Source organism: Silene latifolia, chromosome 9, assembly GCF_048544455.1.
Source record: "Silene latifolia isolate original U9 population chromosome 9, ASM4854445v1, whole genome shotgun sequence".
NCBI lineage: Eukaryota > Viridiplantae > Streptophyta > Magnoliopsida > Caryophyllales > Caryophyllaceae > Silene > Silene latifolia.
In genome coordinates this window covers 13,368,419-13,389,876 of record NC_133534.1, presented here as the reverse complement: position 1 = coordinate 13,389,876, position 21,458 = coordinate 13,368,419, and the positions used below count along the sequence as shown (strand labels likewise).

The 21,458-nt window shown below is 38.0% G+C and overlaps 2 protein-coding genes and 1 non-coding gene across 4 annotated transcripts; 1 reads left to right on the top strand and 2 right to left on the bottom strand.

Moving 5' to 3' along the window:
* Window positions 1-1,780: 1,780 nt before the first annotated feature.
* Window positions 1,781-6,596, top strand: LOC141599119 (nudix hydrolase 12, mitochondrial-like). Its single transcript, XM_074419033.1, has 5 exons — window positions 1,781-2,183; window positions 5,252-5,366; window positions 5,493-5,576; window positions 5,704-5,853; window positions 6,056-6,596. The coding sequence occupies exons 1-5, from the start codon at window positions 2,110-2,112 to the stop codon at window positions 6,302-6,304; spliced, it is 672 nt and encodes a 223-aa protein (XP_074275134.1). The 5' UTR covers window positions 1,781-2,109; the 3' UTR covers window positions 6,305-6,596.
* On the bottom strand, window positions 5,393-16,020 carry LOC141599118 (chaperonin 60 subunit alpha 2, chloroplastic-like). 2 transcript variants are annotated; one of them, XM_074419031.1, is made up of 11 exons: window positions 15,958-16,020; window positions 14,195-14,433; window positions 13,426-13,600; window positions 11,153-11,274; window positions 10,851-11,058; window positions 10,617-10,762; window positions 9,433-9,739; window positions 8,848-9,098; window positions 7,828-8,028; window positions 6,823-7,183; window positions 5,393-5,824 (listed from the first exon to the last, which is right to left on the bottom strand). In XM_074419031.1, the coding sequence occupies exons 2-10, from the start codon at window positions 14,315-14,317 to the stop codon at window positions 6,896-6,898; spliced, it is 1,821 nt and encodes a 606-aa protein (XP_074275132.1). In that variant the 5' UTR covers window positions 14,318-14,433; window positions 15,958-16,020; the 3' UTR covers window positions 5,393-5,824; window positions 6,823-6,895. The 2 variants fall into 2 exon arrangements, with proteins under 2 accessions (XP_074275132.1, XP_074275133.1); XM_074419032.1 differs by lacking the exons at window positions 5,393-5,824; window positions 15,958-16,020 and adding an exon at window positions 5,840-5,926 and having other exon boundaries at window positions 14,195-14,435.
* Window positions 16,021-19,454: 3,434 nt separating this feature from the next.
* On the bottom strand, window positions 19,455-19,561 carry LOC141603675 (small nucleolar RNA R71). Its single transcript, XR_012525533.1, has one exon. It is a non-coding gene; the product is annotated as a small nucleolar RNA R71 (small nucleolar RNA).
* Window positions 19,562-21,458: the final 1,897 nt, after the last annotated feature.

Below are 21,458 nucleotides of genomic sequence, written 5' to 3'. Positions count from 1 at the left end.
TCGGCTCCTCGCATCCCTAACCTGGCTCCTCCCCCCGTAGCGGGAGGGGCTCCTTCTTCGACTCGGACTTCTTCTCCAACTCGTCGAGTCGGACTCCTCTGGCTCCTTCGGGGTGAGCCTCGTTCGTGTGGCGGGGACGCTGTCCTCCCACGAGTGCGGGAAGGACTTAGGTCTACCGCGCCCACTTTGGGCTCCCCCGGCGTCTTGACTGGGTCAGCTTCTCCTAGTGCTCCGTTCAAATTTCCCTGGTCTCCTGGACGGTTTCCGCCGCTCTTGTCGGCGTGACAGTGTGAGCAGGCGTATTACTGATTAGGTCCAGGAGCATTTTCAGTTTCGCTACGTCAACCACCTGTCCCATGATGGTGACCTGGTTGGCTGGCAGCGGCGTGTCGGGTATTATTGGCATCCCGAACTCGGTTGGATTACTCACGGTGGAGGGTCGCACGACTCGAGTTGTTGAAAGCATCATCTTGGTAGAACGCGGTTTCGTCGGTCACGACTGCGTCTTGTTGTTTCGACATTTTCTTAGCTTTTTTGGGTGGGTTTTTGTTGTTTTTTTTTTTTCTTTGTTTGGGAATGAATATGACTAGCTTCTAGTGTCTATTCCCCACAGACGGCGCCAATTGTTCCGGGCGTAATTCCAGAGCAAGTATCGTTACCACCCGTGGCTTGTAGAATAATGTCTTGAGTTGAACCCTTCTTGCCTCTATTGTTCCTCTCGGCTTCTCCTGCGACAATGAACGAACTGAGGGCTTGGCTTTGTGCCAAGCGTACTCACTCCGACGCTCAAGTCAGTAAACTTAAAGGATTAAGTTGTGTTACTTGGCTAGGTACGTATTGTAGAGAGATAAAGAGGATATTACTGAGGATGAATAGTGTATTTAGGTTAAGTTGTGGGATCCTTTCCTCAATGAAGGTTGAGGAGTATTTATAGACTTTCACCTTTTGTCACGTAGTGGCCAAGTGGCTAGCGGTGGAAAGACCGTTCTACCCTCGTAGATGGACCTATGGCGGGCGTAAGCGGGTCTTGGATATGAGTACGCGGATATGTCTCCCATTTGGCTAGGTGCCGGTAGGGGCCAAGTGTGACAGTAGATGGATTGCGTCGGCTAAATTTGTCATGTCGATATGTTGACTTTCTTTGTGGATGTCTCTGACCTTGCTCAGTGTGTTGACTTGGTCAACGGTGCAGAATATGCCCCATCAATAATAATTCAAGTATTAGCACTATCACAAATTCTCATTATAGACGGAGGATATCCATCTATAATAAAAGACAGGTCGAATCCCTTTCACAAAAAGGCAAGTAAAAGGCCAAATGGTAACCCACTTGATTTTAGAAGAGAATACGCCTTTATTCCGAAATGAGCACATAGTTTTCTAGTTGTTGCTCGTTGGATCGTTCATGTAAAAGGTGAATAACGCATCACCATGGGTGATTCATACACGGTAATACACCAAGCTAGTAATTTCCTCCTTCATTATTTATTATTCGGATGTCATAAGCTGATCTTATTTTAATTAGGCCTCGTTCTTTTGGACTGAATGAAGCTAAATTGACCTTAAGTAAGCTTAATATAGTTTAACTGAATTGAAATTTGCTGAAATTAATAAAGCTGAGCTGAATGATTGAGAGATGAAATTAAGTCGAAAAAAACAGGAAATCAACTTAGTTTACTATTCCTTAATAGACTTGTCAAAAAAATGTTATTGATAATAAATTAATAATTAAATAATTATGAGACAAATGATTAATAGAGTTCCCCACCCCCACAAGTTTGGTTCATCACTATATATATTTCTAAAGAACTCCTCAACGTAACCCCATCCCTTAACTTCATGTTCCTTGCAATCTCTATTTACTACCATTCATTTCCTTGATTTTTCTTACTCAAAATAAAACTTTTATTATATAATTATCGACTTATCAAATACGCGATACAATTTCCCAATCATTACAAACTTGTGACAAAATTGTTGTTAGTTAAAGACTCAAGTCGTCTTTGTTACAATTGTAGCAATATATAAGCCAAAGAATCGAAGTTGACCCAGAACATCGATAAAAACTAATTTGAAATCACACTTAATCAGACCGAGTCACATTTAGAAATGTCGACTGTATTAATGGCGCGCCAAGGACGTCACAGGCAGCTCTATGAAGACAATTTCAGGCTTGTTTCTGGGTTAGTCGTTGTTATTCATTACGTTAATTATTATCATTCATTTAAATATATTTAATCATGTTATTATGGTCTTACAAGATAATTCGGACATTAGGATGTTTTATCGTTCTGTTAGTTTATTTTGTTTAGCGTTTATAATGTCCATTAGCTCCTCAATTTCGAGACATTTACTTCTCAAAATACAAAGTATTTAGAAAATTCACATCCTAACAAACTATTTTGTATCACTTTAACTAATGATTTTTTTTTCTCGAAGTATTTATTTGCTAAATTAAAAATTGAATTGTTTTTATTTAAATTTGAAAACGTTATCCTAACATACATGAACATGACTACATGAGTATTCTATCAATTTATGGATTATACCAGTTGTATATGTTGTACGGCGTATAACCTGCGTTTTATGATAAAGTATCTGAGTTTTATGTTAAATAATACGAGTTTTATTAGAAAATATTGAATTCATCCATTTATCCATTAAAAACATGAACTTTGAATTAGCTTAGAAAAAATACATATAAGCTCGGATTCTTATACCTTGATTGTATAATGCTTATGGTACGACTGGATGTATAATCCTATTTGTGGTATTCTATGTATAATTTGACGCCAACAATACTTTCGAACCAATGTGTCGAGCATTGTTGATTAATTACATTACTCGTTATATAATGATATTTATAACTTGTATAGATGATGTTACAAGTTGTAATTGTTGACAATGACCTAAATATTATGTGAAATAGTAATGAAATAAAATTACTACAATAGGTCTTGGTATAGACGGGTGGGGCGAACAAACGGGTAAAGACCTCTAATAAAATGGGTAGGGGGGACAAGGTGGGGCACTCCCCATGTGCTTCCCACTTTATGGCAAATGGGTATTTTGTGAGGAAAATGGTATCCGTCTATACGTATAGACGGATAGTGTCCGTCTATAATGAGAATTTGTGAAATTACTATGGGTCGAATATTTCAACTAAAAAGTAAATCATTTTGTGAATTTCTAATCAACTTTTGCACGAAATTTGGTTTTATTTGTACTTCTGTGCAATGTTACTATTTATTAAAAGTTTCCATCATTTATTTACGTTTGATTAAAAATTTTGGAAGTATTGCTTCAAAAGAATCTTCTTTTATCTCACGTTGATAAATTATGTTGGACTAATACAACAGTTTTACAGAAGGTCATCGTTAAAACTCTATTTTCTTATTTGATCAGATATCATTTTCGGGCTTTGGTCTTTTTTTTTTTTGGTACAATTTTTTAAAACAATTACCATACTCGATGACAAAGGCTGCAAAAATTCAGTTGGTCTTGTTTCAAACGAGCTATTTTGATCTGAAGTAAAAAAAAAAAAAAAAAAAAAGGAACTTTGTAACCATTACAATATGTTACCACTATTGAAAAACAAGTTATCATAAACTGTAACAGTGACTGTACTAATATGGTTACATTTAAATCATAAAATGGCCATATCTATGATCTATCCGTCTGAAATTTAAGACGAAAAGTGGCCATGAAACAAAAATTTGGGGCAAAATATAAATGTCTTGGGTTCGGTAACATTGTGAAAGAGACCTATAATAATTGCAAAGGGACAAGTGATAACCATCTCCACAATAAATACGGAGTAGTTTTTTGTTTTCTCTTGCCAAAAAAAATGTTTAATTCGTATTTTACAAGGATATTTTTTTGCGTGTGAATAGAGTCACAACTCACATGTGTAGTTTGATGTCGACCAGTTTAAACTCGGGTTGTTTTTTCGATTAAGTTAAATTTAATAAAACGGTTTTACGATAATCTTTTAAATGTACCCGAAGGGCTGATTGTTGCTGCCGTTGGCGATTACGACTATTGATGTTGCGACTAGAAAGGAATCTTCTTAATTTAATTAACACAATAAGTACATTTTTTTCGGGTCTAATAATAATCCAAGATTTTGTATTATTTTTTGTGTGTTCAAATGCAATAACTAGATCGATAATACTAATTAAATAACATGATAAACTTCTACTTCGTATATTCTAAAAAGTCCGCAATCCTTGGATGATCTATAATATGAATTTCTTATTGCAAATTGCAATACAAATTTTATACAAGTTGTTCTTGTATTTTAATACATTTTCGTCATATTTTAACACATGTTTCGTTAATCTCTAATTAATCGAAAAATTCCCTTTTGTTGCAAAATAATCTTGTAAAATTGACTGAAATGACCTACTCCATCTTAATAATGCTCATATTTAGACATTTAATAATAGCAATATTAAATATTAACTACTCTGATTGTGATGTTTTATATAGTAAAACGGTTTTACACAGAAGCGACGTCAGCTTAACGATATACTGTATTAGCATAGACCTAACATGAGGGATTGTGTAGGTCTTCTCCATGTGATTTAACGTGGCCTAACATCCAATAATTTCATGTCAATTAATATGATGTCTTCCCCATAACAAGCATGGAGAAATAAATATTGTGTTGTCCTAATCAATAAAAAAAAGGTTATAATATTGTACTATTTTATTTATTTATTTATTTTGCATGGACACCTATTTCAAATAGCAGTTGGTGAGTAACTATCAGCCGAAGTGAAAATATAATTTCACATTTAAAAATATTATTTCGACTTTATTCGTTAGATTATTAATCCATTAGCAATATATGATAAAGATGTTTATGATGATAACAATTTTTTATTAATTAGATTATATGCTGGCGCTGTTTGGTAAACAACATATTGGCTGAAATTAGTAGATTTCAACCTAAATAGTATGTTGACCAATCAATCTACTAATTCGATGTGTTTGGTAGATGGCATATTCTGATAGCATATTGGCCGGAATCTACTGTTTTTGAATATGCTGCTAATTATCAAACCCGCTACTAAAATCTGCTAACTGTATTCTGCTAACGTTATCTACGATTATAAATATGCTTCTGCTATTTGCCAAACAGGGCAGTGTGTTCGTTTATGACAACTAATCTCGTTTGCTTCTTACAATATTCTTGCACCCTCAATCAATTGTTTACCTTTTACATGTTTTTCTTTCCTCCCAAAAGGTGCATTCCCTACAGAGTTAAGAAGGGATACGAAGAATATAACGATTGCATAGAAGATTGTTTAGAAGTGTTGATGATTTCGTCCCCAAGTCGCAACGACCTCGTATTTCCAAAGGTAAAATTATTCCCTCCGACTATTGATATTTTATCGTTTTTGAAAATTTAATAATCCGAAAATGATGGACTAATTACATAAGCTAGTTGGAGTAATTACACTAACGACGCTTTCTAATGGATGCAGGGAGGATGGGAGAACGATGAGAGTGTACATGAAGCTGCGTGTCGTGAAGCATTAGAGGAAGCTGGTGTCCGCGGAATTCTCAATGTAAGACTCGAGTTCTCCTAACAATACCTCATAATGCGAGATGTTAACTAATTTTACTGATAAAGTCATTCACTACGGTGTACATACCTGAAAGCTTCTTAATGCGAGAGACTAAACATTATTGCAGAACAAACAGTTGGGAGTTTGGGAATTTAGAAGCAAGAGCAGGCAAGCCAAATGCAGCCTCGATGGAGGTTGCCGGGGTTACATGTTTGCTTTGGAGGTCACTGAGGAGCTCGATTCTTGGCCTGAACAAGAAAACCACGGACGCAAATGGGTAAGATTTCAGTTCCGGTCATGGCATTCCTCAAAATGAACGAATAACCTGTTCAGACCGCCTTACCAGACGACTGCAAGATAAACAATTAGATTTCAAGCTTTCGAAAAGAAAAAATAAATAAATAAATAACAGTTTATTTAGACCACTCTGTACAAATTTTCGCGATGTATCATTGACCTTCATTTTCCTCTTGGTGCAGTTGGATGTAAGAGAAGCATTCACACTCTGCCGATATGAATGGATGAAGGATGCATTAAGAGCATTTCTCGAACAAATGGAAAGCGACAAGACCATGAAGGTGAATACCGAAATGGCTAAGGAGCCGAGTGCTATGGCACTCGCCATCATACCAAATCGTCAAGTTTCTAAGCCAACTTCCAGGAGCAACTTTGCAAGATCTAAAGCGATCCTAGCAATTGTAGCACCGAGACTTTGTTTCTACAACTAGGGTAAATTATGAGTTTCTCCGACTCTTCCAATGAAGAAAATGTCAATATGAATCCAGGAAAACTACAGTTTAGAGAAACCGTGCCCCATTCCCAACCATCTTATCAGTCTATCACATTGTTTTGGCTACCTACCTTAAATTTAGTAGAAGCCTGACATTAAATTAGGACCGTCCTGTAAAGGTTTGAAAAATTATCGTGGCCACATTTTAAGCCGGTGGTGGAGATCAGGTTGTGATGACCGATTCCAAATCAAGATTGGAACCGATATTTAATGCATCCAACTGTAATCCTAGTTTGATAATGTTCCCCGCTATAGAATGTCTACTTTCATGACAGTGAACTGAAGGTCAGTCATTTCGGTACACCTTGTGAAATCATAAATTTCAACCTCGCTTATTTCATTAATGGAAAAAATCCCTACTGTAGCTTACCAAAATCTGGAAACACAATGGACAACTAACTAAAGACGGCTAATAAACTAACTTATGCGACCTTTAAAGATATGCTTGTAGATTACCTGGATCTTTCGTGAGCCTGCTATTCATTTGCAAAGGATATCTATCTTCTAGTAGTCTATTACCCCTCTCTTCTCAAGGAGATATTCCCGGAACATGAGGTACAGATGGTTTTGGTTTCCTAAATCTGTCGACCAATATGGCTTGAGTTGATAAAACTAGACCGGCTATAGAAACTGCATACTGTAGAGCACATCTAGGAACACGACAAGGATCAATCACACCGGCCTCAACAAGATCTTCATATTTGTCAGTCATTGCATTATAACCGACGCGCCATTCAGAAGAGCGTGTTTTTTCTACTACAACGTCGCCGTCAACACCTGCATTTGCAGCTATAGTTTTTGCAGGTGCAAGCAGTGCCTGAAATTCAGTATCAATCAACTTCAGTGACATGCAAAACCAAACAAAATAGGAGGAGAAATTTGATTTCGAAAGACATAACAGCATTAGATGGCATGTTTGGTTACTGCAAGAAGACGTTTCTAGTATCTACTGAAAGACATCTGACTTCATAAGAGAAAATATAGGCTACAAACGTGAAAACCCAACTCAAATTTCAGATCTTAAGAAACTAACATGTTTAATAAACGCTCTTTCAATTACGGCCGCAGGGGTGGCGGTCCATCATTAAATACGCTACATCATGGTACCGATATTTTGCAACCTTCAACTAGTCCACGACCAAATTCGCAACTTTTATAATTAGTCAAGGTCCTACTCTATTGCCTTGGTTAATCTACAACTCACATTCAAGAAAGAGGAAGGTAGCGACTGAGAACGTTAGGTAAGAGAGGTTAACTCTTAACAACTAACCCATAGGATGCTTGGTCCAACTTAAGTTCACAGTGATAACTACGTATTTAATAGATAGGTTCGCAGGATGACATGGTTGGTAGCTAGGTGTCTCCTTTGCAATAAAATAAAAGGTAAACACGAATATGATGACAATTAACAAGTAGGTCCAATAGCAAGCATGGCTAATTAAGAGTCACCAATCACCATACCTTTCTCAATATCTCAGCCCCAATCTTTTCATCGGTGTCTTCCCATGAAGATATGATCGAAGGAATCTCTTCACAGAGATGGATATAAGTTGCCCCACCACCAGGGACTATTCCTTCATCCATGGCAGCAAATGTGGCACTTTTTGCATCCTCGATCCTAAGTTTACGATCCTCAAGCTCAGTCTCAGTGTGAGCTCCAACCTGAAGGTTCACAAGATAATTGGTTGATCAGCAAATGCACTATGACATAAATAATGGCTTCCAAGACATGTTTCAGTAAGGACTGCCCTCTGAATAAACCCTAGTAAAATCAAAACCAAAACCGCTCCATTGCTAATAGAATAAAAATATATTCACGGCACAAATTTCTTGACACAAAGATCAGTAACGAGACCTTCGCTAATAAATAGGTCACAATTCACAACTCAATCTTGCAATAGCCATTAGCCAATAGATGTTAAAGAAAGGTAATTGAAAGCAACTGGTTCTACCCTCCCACCGTCCCACACTCCCACTAGCCGAAAGTCGCATGATAGGAGTTCCTAATTAAGACAAAATGAAAACGCATGTTTTGGGCAAGATTACCCACGTAACTCCGTAATTTACGACAAAACACAGAGAGGTCCTAATGTTCTGAAGTGAGATTTCAGCATGGAACTTTAAACTCAAAGGCCCAATCTTTGAATCCTAATGGTAGCTTACTCTCGTAGGTTTCATTTATGAGAATAGCCCAGGACCTTCTGGGTTATACATCTTACAAGTTATGAAGACATACCTCGCTTTCTTGGAACAGACTTAATCATGATCCATTTAGCCAATAAGATGACAGAGAGATCTACAACCCATTTGGTCAAAAATCTCGGGCAAGAAAAAATAAATTTTCAAACACGTGTCTCTAACGAAACTCTAGAACAGATATTTGACAGTTCTCACTAGTCAGCAGACTCAGCACCCACTGGTCACAAGCCTTAAAAAGTTTCAAATGCTAATGAAACCTCTAATACAAAATGCTCACATCACCTTGATTACTGCCACACCACCAGAGAGCTTAGCAATTCTCTCAGCAAGTTTCTTGGAGAAACTAGAGCTATCAGTTTCAGCTAAATCCTTCTTTATCTGCAAAATCCTTGCTTGGATTTCGGCTTTTGTTGAAGGGTCTGAAACAATAGTGGTGGAGTTATTTGATATGGTTACTTTTCTGGCTATACCAAGCTGATCAGAAGTGGCAAATCCAATGCAAAGACCCAAATCCGCTGAGAGAAAGTCAGCACCTGAAATCACATGGAATTAAAATATACACATGATTTATTGTGTATGGTTGATACAATATGGAAGGATCATTCAGACCACAAATAAACGAATATGCGTTACTACCTCCAACCATGAAAAAAATTTCTACTTTCCTTTTTGGGTGACCACATTCAGATTTCCTACTTGGAATCTTTCCCCATTTGTATGTTATTTGTGGTCAGCGTGGATTAAGACCCCACATCTTCCCTCTACTTGCATTGTCTACATGTTATTTTTCCTTGATCAATGTGCTATGCAATCATGAAATTTATTCATGGGCGAAGGGAGAATACATATGAACAGAAAATTGCGCACCTGTCATGAGAGCGATATCTTGCAGCAAAGACTTTTTGCCATCTCCTAACCCAGGGCATTTCACAACAGCTGCTCTAACAACGCCTTTGGCTTTGTTCACAATAAGTGTTTCCAATACTTCCTTTGAGATGTCCTCCGCGATGATTAGTAAAGGCACACTAAGTTGAGTAGTCTTTTCTAACAAAGGAACAATCTCTTGCACAGAAGATATCTTCTGATCAGTGACTAGAACTTTAGCATTCTCAAATTCTACAGTAGACTTGTCCGGGTTAGTCACAAAATGAGGTGACATATAACCCTTGTCGATCTGCAGGATAAAAAACATGAAGGTTGTATTTGATAAATATGTAATCACAAATACTAGAACAAGGGGCTTTAAACTTCCAGACAAAAGCAACAAAATAAACAATTATAACCGCCTCATATGTATCTACTATCTACCTTAGGGTTAGCCATAGACAATCATTGCCTCACTCCCCAACCAAACAGTCAATACTCTAAAGAGTTGTACAACTGAGAGGTTCCTAGATCAATGGCCTATGATACTACCCCAGAAAGAAAGCGTTGATACAAACATTAAACACACATATAGTTTACTACCCTTATTATGATAGGATATACTCTTCAAGTAGTTCAAGATGACTTGATTAAGCAAAACCAATCTACCTTGCTAAATGTCATGGATCGCATGAAGTCCAATACAAAATTCTAGCTCAACCATGATTCAACAGTGTATAACTAAGAGCCTCTTATGCAACTTTACGAATTTTCATGACTAGTTGTGCTACAATCATAGGCAGGGGTTTGACTTTCAATGAAACATCATAATACATTAGAATCCTTAGTACCCTACTTAGAGGGGGCCATTATATATCACTGGAGAGTAGCGTGCTGCTGCTGATGATGATGATAATGAGCGTAAGTTGTGTATCATATACAGGAACAAAACAGGTGCACAGCACAACTGTGAACAACAGCAACACAGGGCCCCAGTTCAACGTTTATGTCTTAGGAAAGTGGTAGGGAACTTTATGTACATACCCATGCCCCAGCACTGAAACACAAAGTTGCCTCTGAAGTCTGAATGACCCATAATGGAATTGCATTGAGAAACGAATTGACCATCTGCTACTTCGCAGTTTCTATAACAATGATGAGACAAATATCATGATAGATGTTCAAACCTTCATTCCTTCCTCGACAACTATATGAGTTTCAGAAGTGGAGGATGTCTCAATAGTGATCACACCATCAGCCCCAATCTGATCAATGGCATCAGCAATTAGATTTCCAATATAGTCATCATTTCCAGCAGAAATGGAGGCGATAGCTGAGGAAAACATATATAAGTAGAGACTTAAATGTTGCTGATTTTACATATACATAATACATTCATATAAAATTTACAGGATATTTACCTTTTATATTATCTCTTCCTTTAACTGGAATACTTCGCTTCTTCAAAATTCTGATAAGCTCATTCGCTGTCTTCTCCATTCCTCGCCTTACACCACTTGGATTGGCACCAAAGTTAATAGCTAATAAACCATATTTGATCATTTCCCGAGCTAAAATAATTGCTGTTGTTGTGCCATCACCAGCTGCATTATTCACCTTAGATGCAACCTGTATGCACACTAGAGAGCATATCGCATATTGCTTCAAGCCCAGAAAAAAATTTCAAGGTATAAAGCATGTAAATGAAGCAACCAATTATGACCTCTTGAATAAGCATTGCCCCAGCATTCTCAACCGCATCAGGAAGTTCTATTGCCTTTGCAATTGTGACACCATCATTTATGACTTTCAAACTCTTTGAATCAGAGATAATCACATTGCGCCCTGCAAAATAGTGAATAGTATTAACTAATATGCAACCTGACATGTGACAGCAGAAGTGAGCACTGAAAAGGTGAAATGTAGGTTGAAGTCATGGGTTTACACTTTGTAGGAGTTTTCAGGTATAGAGTTTTACACTCCAATAGCATATTTTGAGCCTCCTGCCTGTGAGATGTGGATTGGTAATTATGACTCGCATTACAAAGTGAAGTGTCAATCAATTTAGAGAGCATGAAAATAACCTGACGACTTCTATTGGGCTTATTCCCATCCTATCTTTTCCAGTACTAGTCTAGGAAAGGTATTTCCGGAACTCATTACTCAATCCTACATGACCTACAATATGAATGATTGTTACCAATAAGCAAAAGACCGGGAAAGTAGTCACTCCGTCTTGAACAGGTGCTGCCTAACAGTTTACCTTTTTATATTTCCAAAAAGGGTCGGATTAGATTTTATTATTTAGCATGTACGTGAATATATGATAACTGATACCGACTTCATCCATCATATAGCTACAGTTGAACCAATCATGAATTTTGATAGTTAGAACTTATTTACTAAAGGATACAAAAGTAACACAGAGAATATCAATTAAGCTATATAAAGGTGTAACCAACACATAAAATGCTTCATTGATCATCCGTCTTCTCTCCCGGCCTCTTTCTTCCTATAATCCTATCACACAGAGTCTGTAGAAATCTCCCTCCATAATGGTGTGTCCTTCCTATTTCATGTCCATCAAGCTTCTGCACCCTGTAAACTTCCGCTCCTAACCTTACCTATTGTTGTATCCTTTTTTTTAATCTATATACTTTGCCTGAAAAGCTAGATATTGGACCACTTTACGACAGCTGAAATGTAGAGCTACAACAAAAATGACTCCTATAAGGTACCTAATGTCAGACACCTGATCCACTAGTTTCTGCTTTGCACAGATTGCAGACATCAGCAAATAAGCTTGCATACTCGGTAGAAAGAACTGATTAATGCTCTCTTTAAAAAAGTTATACTTCTGGAACTTATAAATACCACATGAGGCTCCAGAAATGGACCTACCTCCTCCAACCACACGAGAATTAAAGCGAAAGCTTTTTTTAAACTATTATATCCATCAGCAGACAAATATAATCCTTATTGGCTTGATTCTTCAGGATTTTAAATTGAGTTTCATTCTTTTATGAGTTATGACATACATTTTCTTCGATTTGTTGTTGTGCATGTAAGACGTATAATTCTGAAAAAGAAAAGTCTTATCTCTTTATTGACATTGAAAATAGATTATGTTGTTGTATGAACATTGAGGCGATTGAGCAGAACAGAACTAAATTTTATTGGATAGAATTTTAACAAAATGAACTGGTTTTGGTTTACTAGGGTTAACATTTTACCCATTGTAGCTCATAAACACACTTTCAATTTGGACTCAAATGAAATGATAGTATAGGTATCATATAAACCCCACACACACTAGTATACATTAAATCCGTGCGTAACCGTCATTTCACTTGTAATATTAAGCTGAATTGAACCCAGTCACATGAGAAAGTACCGATCACTTCATTTGAAACTGCAGTCCTTCGATTACTTCTATTAAGTGCATAACGGACTAACAGTCGATTAAACAATTAATGATTGAAAATAACTCCGTATAGTGCAGCAGTGTTCACCTAAAAAACAACTGGCAGTGACAGTCTGACAGACATAGATTCATTATACTGTTTTACAAACATCACACTAATATAACCAAGAAAACCTGCAAGTTCTCTTCTTCAACACCAAAAATGTAATGACGATTATGGTAGATTATTAAGAGAGAATACTGTCAACAGCTCATACTGCAGAGTGCAGACAGCATGGGGTAAAATAAGGGGCAACTGGACACTCTTTTATTCACCACTTTAGTCCTGCGATCCATGAATACACACACCTTGTTTCCTCTTTGAAGGTGTACATGAATAAACTTCCCACTTCATTTTCGTATGTTATTTTCGGTCACTATAGTTTGTGACCTCATATATATCATCAACTTCCATTTCCATCCATATTTTACTATATTTTCGCAGTTTATACACAGAAAAAGGGAGTGGGAAGCAGAAGTAACATAAACAACAAGACAACGGAAAATGGAAGCTTAATTTGTGGAGTTTATACCTTTAGGTCCTAATGTAACTGAAACAGCATCAGCTAGCTTGTCTATACCAGCTCGCAGAGCTTCTCTACACTTTGTATCAAATGTAATACTCTTCGGACCAGCTCTTACAATCAACCGGTTTCTGATTGACATATTTTTACAATATCCAGAAATTGGCAAAGTTGCATAGCAATTCTGTAATGGCAAATACAATGAAATCAATTACAGTCAACAGACACCATCTTAAATCTAAATTCGTCCATTATGCTATACAAACACAATTACGGTGAATTGGGCTGGCCGAAAAAAATTATGAAATAAAACCAACTAACTATTCACATTAATTAAAGAACTGTACTGCAAAAATAATCAAATTCAGTAACAAAACTGCCACTGTTTCATAAACTGTTCAAAGAACTGAACTGCATTCAAATCTCCATATCTACCAGTTGGGAAAGTCACATTCTCAAAACCAACATTATTTCACCAGCAATAACATTAGGACTCCCGCAAATTGGGAGGTAAGGGAGGTCCGATATATGCAGCCTTACCCTTGTATTATCAACGGAAATAAATTCGAATTGTTTCCAAATGAGCCAAGATGAAAAATTCCGACCCTAACATTATTTCAGCCTTAGACAAAAATTCACCAACAACCCAGTTAATGTTTTTGAATTTAAAGCTATTATATGAACTCAAAATTAATTCTGCAGATTCCATGATTAGAAAAGAAAGCACTTAACATTCAAAAAGCAGAAGATAAGCATTATACTGTAAAATTAAACTTACATGGGTATGAAGATTGAAGCAAGAAACAGAAGGGGATAGATTAATTGTGTCACTAAAACGTGGGTTTGCCCTAATTAGAGCACCATTAACAGAACCCAGAACCATGGGGAAACAGCAAGACATTTAACAAATTGGAATTGTGTAGGGTAATTAAGCTTTACTTAATGAGTAAATGGTGAAAAATGAGAGTTGTGTTGAAAGAGAGTATACCAGACTTTGTGGGTGTGGAGAGTTGTAGACTGTACGTTTAGGGTCCGTTTGGATTGAAGGAATTGGAGAGAAGGGGAGGGGAGGGAAAGGGAGGAATTTAATTTACTTTGTTTGGATAAAAAATATGGGAGAAAGGAAATGGAGGGGGAGAGAAATGAGAGGACTTATTTTCTCTCCTATAGAACAAACTATAATCTTTCCAATGGTGGCAAGATTTGGAAAGAAAACATTATTTGGACTCTAATTATATTACCAACATCCTTTAATCCTCCATCCATTCTTCATCTCCCTCATTCCTCCCCTTCCATTTCCCTTTATAATTTTTGTTATCCAAACATCCACATCCCATTTGCCCTCCCCTTCTCTCCACAAATAGGATCCTACATCCAGTTGTATAATGCTCATTATACATCTGGCTAGAATTCGAGCTAATATATAAAGAACTCGAGCTATATATTTTGAGGAATTCGAGCTAATATATAAAGAACTCGAGCTATATATTTTGAGGTTATGTTTACCCATTTCAACAATTCTTCATGTTTTTAGTATATGTTTCGAGTTCTTGGCATTACATCTACTAATGGTTCAACAAAATATTATTTACATGAGATTTTGAGTCTATATCTAGTCTTTTAGTTCTAATTGTAATGTAGAGTTTTTTGTTGAAATTTTATATACAAACTATTTTTAAGTTACTTTTATATCCTTATTGATATGTTCTTTGAACAAGATGATATAACTAAACATGACTTCTCAATTATATTTCCCAAGGCTTTTGCAAGTCATCTAAGAAGTCGAGCTATTACCCATAATACATGTGTTATTGAACATAGAACTCGAGCTTATATAAAAAAAATTCGAGCCATCAATCATTAGCCATTAAAGCTCCACCTGATGCGTGACTTGCCAATTGAATTTCCCAGGGCTTTTCCAAGTTATCTAAGAAGTCGAGCTATTACACATACTAGATGCGTTATTGACAATAGAACTCGAGCTTAAATATGAAGAATTCGAGCCATCCATCATCAATCATTGATAGTAAAAATTGATTTCGATTGAAGAAAGAGAGTTATAATAGATTAAATAAACTAGAGGGAGAGGATGATTATGTAAGGCATAATGGAAAAAAGATGGATATATAAAGAATTCGAGTCATCGGCAATCAACCAATAAAGCTCCGTCCACCATTGATGGTAAAAATTGATTAATTTCTTAATGATTTTGATTGAAGAATGAGAGTTGTGATAGTTGATTGAATAATTTAGAGGGGGAAGATAATTAAGTATAAGGGAAGAAGATGGAGATCAGTAGTTAGAATAGGGAAGCAGTTATGGAGAGGAGTGATTATGTTTGATTTGTTTTAGGTTTATTATTTTAGGATTTAATAATTGTATTAGAAAAAGACTAAAATAACCCTGGATGTACAATAGCATTGTACATCCAGTTGTATAGTCTATGAACTGCCTTCTCTCCCCTCCCTTCACCTCCCCTCACTCCCCTTCCCCTCCCCTTCCCTCCTAAAATTGTATCCAAACGGACCCTTAAGGGTGGACTATGGAGAATGGCCTGTTGAAGGGAGATAGTTTCATCGATTACTAGGTTTCGCCACAACTGACCCATTTCGTAAATAATTTGATTTAGAACGCCATTTAATTAAAAAATTCAATAATTAAATAGTTAATTTCTCTTAAAACGGTAATATTCGTGTTAGAATTAAAGTAATAACACTTTACTTCAATTGGTAGGACGAGTTTTTCAAAAGTAGTTTAGCATTTTGTTTAAAATATGAGTACAAGTATGTTTGTTTCAAAACAAATTTTATGATGATTAAAACATGCTAAATACTACGGAGTACAGACCATTTTAATTTTTATTTACTTTAGTTAAAATATTCATCATAAAAGTAATGGTGCTCTAATTAAGTAAAAGAGTGTGTTGTTCATCGCTAATTAGTCGTAAAGTCGTAAGAGTAATCAACTAACAGAGTGTGTTGTTCATCGCTAATGCCACTTAAGTTGTTTTCTATAGTGCGAGTTGATAGCAATGCCGAAACACCGAAACTTGGGAGAGAAACCAAGTGCTGTTAGTCCAGTGGTAGCCGGGTTAAACCTTGAAGCTTGCAGAAGTGCAGGAGTTGAGAGGTCCAGGGTTCGACTACCAGCTGGGGCGATGATCACTTGGCCACTGCAGCCCCCGAAGGAGGTGGCTTACATGGTCCATGTGGTGGTGTGGGAATGCATGGGCCCGGGGAGGATTCAACCCCCTCGTCATCAAAAAAAAAAAAAAAAAAAAAACTTGGGAGAGATAGTCTCTTACTTTTAGGGTAGTGCTCATTCATGGACGGGTTTTACTCTTTTATGGACGTAAATGACCATTATACCTCTAAATTACAAAATATTTAACAAAATTAAAAAAGAAAAAAGAAAAAGAAAAGTACAAACAAGCAATAACGGATGAACAATGATGTCCGTACTTTAGACAACCCTCCCTACCCCCTTCCCTGCCATCACCAGCAACACCGGTACCACTGCCTGCGACTCACGCACGACCTCCATCTTACACCCCCTCTAACGGTCAGAGACGGACAGCTTGTCTAACTGATATAGGACCATTTTGCACTCTTTTTCCCTCTATTTTCATGCTTGTTCGACCCCTTTTAAGGCGGTTTTGTGCCCCCTTTACTCTCGTTTCTAGTCCCGATTCCCTTTACTATGACACTTTGGCCCCCTTGCAGATATTGAGGCGGGAACGGGCGAAACGAAGCTAGAAAGACGGGATTTCTAAGCTATGCATGAAAGATGAAGGGGATTATGCTGAGGAGTACCCTCACCTGTAGGTGGCCAAGCACGGCCAGCCTACCGGGAGTACGTATTACAAGGAAATGAAGGAAGGAAGTTGGAGAAGTACCCCCAGCCGGTGGCCCGGCGGCCGGCTAACCGGCTGGGAAGACACTATGAGTTTGAAGACGAAGAAATTGAAGAAAGTTACAGGAAACTCCCAGCCGGTCAAATGACCGTGGCCGCCATACGGGAGTCCTCAAAAGCCGAAGTCAAGCTTCAAAGTCAAGGGTGCCCCAGCCGGTCAGGGACCGGCGGCCGGTTGACCGGCCGTGCACACCTGATGACTTCAAAACTTCAATTTAAAATCCAGGAAACTCCCAGCCGGTCAAATGACCGGCGGCCGGTTGACCGGCCGGGAGTGCACATACGTGTTTCAAAGCCCATTTCCAATTTCGGTCCTAATCCTTGTGTAACCTATATATACCCCTCTCCTTAAACCCTTGGACACGCAACCCTAGATCTGAAAAATATTCCATTTTTATTGTAATACCTCCTTAATCAAGCACTAATCTTTCAATAATTATTATTAATATTTAGCAAGAATTAGTTAGTTCTAGTAATAGTCAATTGTTTACACTTGTTTGTTGAAGTTTGTATTGGGGATATTTGAAGGGTTTTCCTTCCTATTAATCAATCAAGCTTCCATCTTTTCTTTTGTTGGTATAATTTCTCTCCCTTCTTTTACTTGTTTATCATTTGTTTACATTTTCCTTGTCCTTTGATATTGCTATAACATTCATCATGTCTCCTCCTTGTGTTGTTTGCTTTTCTTCTCTATTTAGCATAATTTCCCTTAACATGAGTGAGTAGATTCCCTCTAGGGTTTAGGGTGATTCTTTATGGAATTTAGGGGCTTGATTCTTTGAATATTTTGGTCTTTGGTGAAATTGTTTAACTTTCCTATTCATTGCACTCAAGGTGTTTGTTGATTTGCTCAAGTGAAAGCTTTTGCCTTTCTTCCATTATTGCTTAATTCTCCTTTGAAATGAAAGTTTTTGGGAGTCTTGATGTATGTTAGGAGAGGAGGGATACTTAATGAAAATTAGTAGCCACCCTTAAGATAGCCAAGACATTGGTTCTTCATCTTAGGTTAATCCTTCACCATTGACCCTTTTTGATCTTCATGTTTGCCCCTAGACCATATTGATGACCCCGAAAGCCCTAGCTTTTAATTAACCGTATTCATTATCATCATCTTGTTTGTCTTTTGCTCTAGTGATTATAACCAAAACCTTTTCTTTTAATTTTGATTAAACTTGACTCCTAATTGAACTTCGTAGCAACCCCCACCATCCTTGAGTTCGACCCCGACTAAATACTACGCTTTTTCGGGTTTTATAAATAGTTTTGGTATAGGAAGTAGACGACAAATTTCCTATTATCAAATGGCGCCGTTGCCGGGGATGGCGTTAGGTTATGCTTAGTTTTATTTAGAGTCTTTGCTTTAATTAATCTTGTCTCAATTGTCATTTTTGCTTTAGTAGTTGATTGTTGTTTGTAGAGTGTGTGTGATTTTTGCCTTTCCCTAGTGTGTAAAAACACTAGGAGACTTACGATTTGTCAAGTGTATGCCTAGAAGGAATCACCAAGCTCTCCTATTCAACTCCGACCCCGAAAGGCTTTTTAGAACCTTGAGGACTAGGACTCTTGAAAGAGTGAGGAACAATTCCACCCAAGCAAACATTGATCAACCAAACTCACACATCCCACAAAATTTTGATACAACAACTACGATTCAACCAAATACCACAATTGAGACCTTAGTAGAGAACCCATTTCATAACTTCCTTAATTACAATAGTCCACCTCAAACACCACCACATCAAGAACCGAACCACCCACCACAAATGGCTCTTAGTTATCACAACCGGCCTAACCATAATGATTCATGTAATCCCATCAACTTTGGCACTTTGGCCCCAAACAATTTTGAAATGCACCCCGCCCAAGTCGGGTTAGTTGAGAAGGACTTGTTTGGAGGTCATCTTGAGGAGGATGCCCATGCTCATCTCCGGAAGTTTAAGAGGAAAGTATCGATGATGAAGAAGAATGGGGTGTCCGAAGACACCTTGAGAATGATGTTGTTTCCGTTTTTCGTTGACGGCAAAGCGGACCGGTGGTTGAACATTCACCCACCGGATACTTTCACTACTTGGGATGACTTAGCCCAAGCATTTATGGCCAAGTACTACCCTTCCTCAAAGACCGCGATGCTCCGCAACGAGATCCATACGTTCCAACAAGAGGATGGGGAGTCATTAGGTGAGGCTTGGGACCGTTATCAAGATTTGATAGCAAGTTGCCCCCACCATGGAATACCGGAATGGTACATTACTCAAACATTCTTCCAAACTCTACTACCAAGAACTAAGGAGATGGTAAATGCCTCCGCGGGGGGAGGCTTTGACCACTTGAATGATGAAGAGGGCACGGCATTGATCAAAAAAATGGTAGACTCGGAGGCAAACTATGGTTCTAGAGGGAACATGCTACGAAGGAACGGGAAATATCCTAAGGAAAATGCCTCCAACTCCGAGACAAATGCCAAGCTCGACTTGCTCACAAAGCAATTTGAGAAGTTTTCAAAGAATCAAGTGAACCAAGCCGCGACCTCATATGGGCCGCCCATGGAAGAAGTTGCTCAAGTCGCGAGTTGTGAACTTTGTGGAGGAAGTGGTCATACATATGACTTGTGTGGCAACAATTACAATGGTGCCTATGAAGAGAATACCCAAGAGGTGAACGCTTTTCAAAGTTACAACAACAATCCTAGGCCACCAAGGCCTCCTTACAACAACCCAAACACCTACAATCCAAATACCAATTTCTACCACCCCGGGTTAAGAAACCACCCCAACTTTAGTTACAAAAGCACCAATGTTCAAAACCCCCAACATCTCCAACCACAAACCCAAACCAATCCACCCGGTTTTGCTCAACCAAGGGGAATTCTCCCAAACCCAAGAAATAATTTTGGAAATCAAAACCAATGGTCAAGCAACAATCCACCCCAAAACTATGGCAACCAACAACAAGGGCACCAAGAGTTTGGAGGAAACCAAGGCAACCAAGGGTTTTACCAAGGGAATCAAGTAAATCAAGCAAATCAAGGATTTGGGCAAGGGTATGTTCAAGGGTCTCAAGAACAAGGTCAAGGATCAAATTTCAACAACTATGGTCCGAGAGGTAACCTACAAGTGGGGCAAAACAACAACCAAGGTTCAAATGCTAGATATGACTATGGGTTCCCTTTACCCATAGCCAACCAACCTCATCAAGAACCCCAAGGTGAGCTCTCTCAAGTGGAGCTTTTGAAGATGATTAAGAACATGCAACTTCAACATAGCCAAGAGATAGCTAACTTTGCAAAAGCTACTCAACAAGAACAAGCAAACTTGAGAGCTACATTTCTTAAGGACATGAGGGAAATGGAATCTAGGATGGCTTCTCATGCTATGGCTAACCCTCAAAGGCTACCCGGTGGTTTGTTGGCTCAAGGACAAAGCTCCAAAGATGCCTCAAATAGCCACCATGCTCATGCGGTAGTGCTAAGGAGTGGTTTAGAGCTTGAGGACCCTTACAAAGATCTTGAGTTGGAAGTTGATGAAGATCCCAAGGGGAATGAGGTAGAAATGGATGATGAAGAAGAAAGCTCACCCATTGAGGCTTCGGGTAAAGCTAATGAAGACACCAAAGGAAAGAAAGCTTGTGAAGATTTGACTAGAAAAGGAATTCAAGTGGACAAGGATGTTGATGGATATGTGGAAGACCTCCCTTATGAGGAGGAAGCTATTGAAGAAATACCTTTGCAACATTCTAAAAAGGTAACAAAAAGTTCGGCTCCTCCAAAGGTATCTTCCAATTCCCAACTTGTTTCTAAAATTCCTTACCCTTCAAGAGCCATAAAGAGTAGGGAAAACCTCAAGTATGCCAAATTTTGTGATATGCTTGAGAAACTTGAGGTTACCCTACCCTTTACGGAGGTGATAATGAACATGTCAACCTACTCAAAATTTTTAAAAGACATTTTGACAAAGAAAAGAGTCTTGGGTGACCAAGAAATAGTGGCTATGGAAGAAGCATGTAGTGCTCATATCCTTAACAAATTGCCCACTAAACTTGGTGACCCGGGAAGCTTCTCCATCCCTTGTGTAGTTGGCGGTGTTCCTATCACCAGAGCTCTTTGTGACTTGGGAGCAAGTGTTAGTGTTATT

Bases quoted from the DNA above. Each gene is read 5' to 3' on its own strand.
- LOC141599119 (XM_074419033.1), top strand. From the start codon at position 2,110: ATGTCGACTGTATTAATGGCGCGCCAAGGACGTCACAGGCAGCTCTAT. The intron at 2,184-5,251 runs GTTAGTCGTTGT...TCCTCCCAAAAG, and splicing joins AATTTCAGGCTTGTTTCTGG to GTGCATTCCCTACAGAGTTA. The intron at 5,854-6,055 runs GTAAGATTTCAG...CTCTTGGTGCAG, and splicing joins AAAACCACGGACGCAAATGG to TTGGATGTAAGAGAAGCATT.
- LOC141599118 (XM_074419031.1), bottom strand. From the start codon at position 14,317: ATGTCTTGCTGTTTCCCCATGGTTCTGGGTTCTGTTAATGGTGCTCTA. The intron at 13,601-14,194 runs GTAAGTTTAATT...TTGCCATTACAG, and splicing joins GCTTCAATCTTCATACCCAT to AATTGCTATGCAACTTTGCC. The intron at 11,059-11,152 runs GTCATAATTGGT...GTGTGCATACAG, and splicing joins GGGCAATGCTTATTCAAGAG to GTTGCATCTAAGGTGAATAA.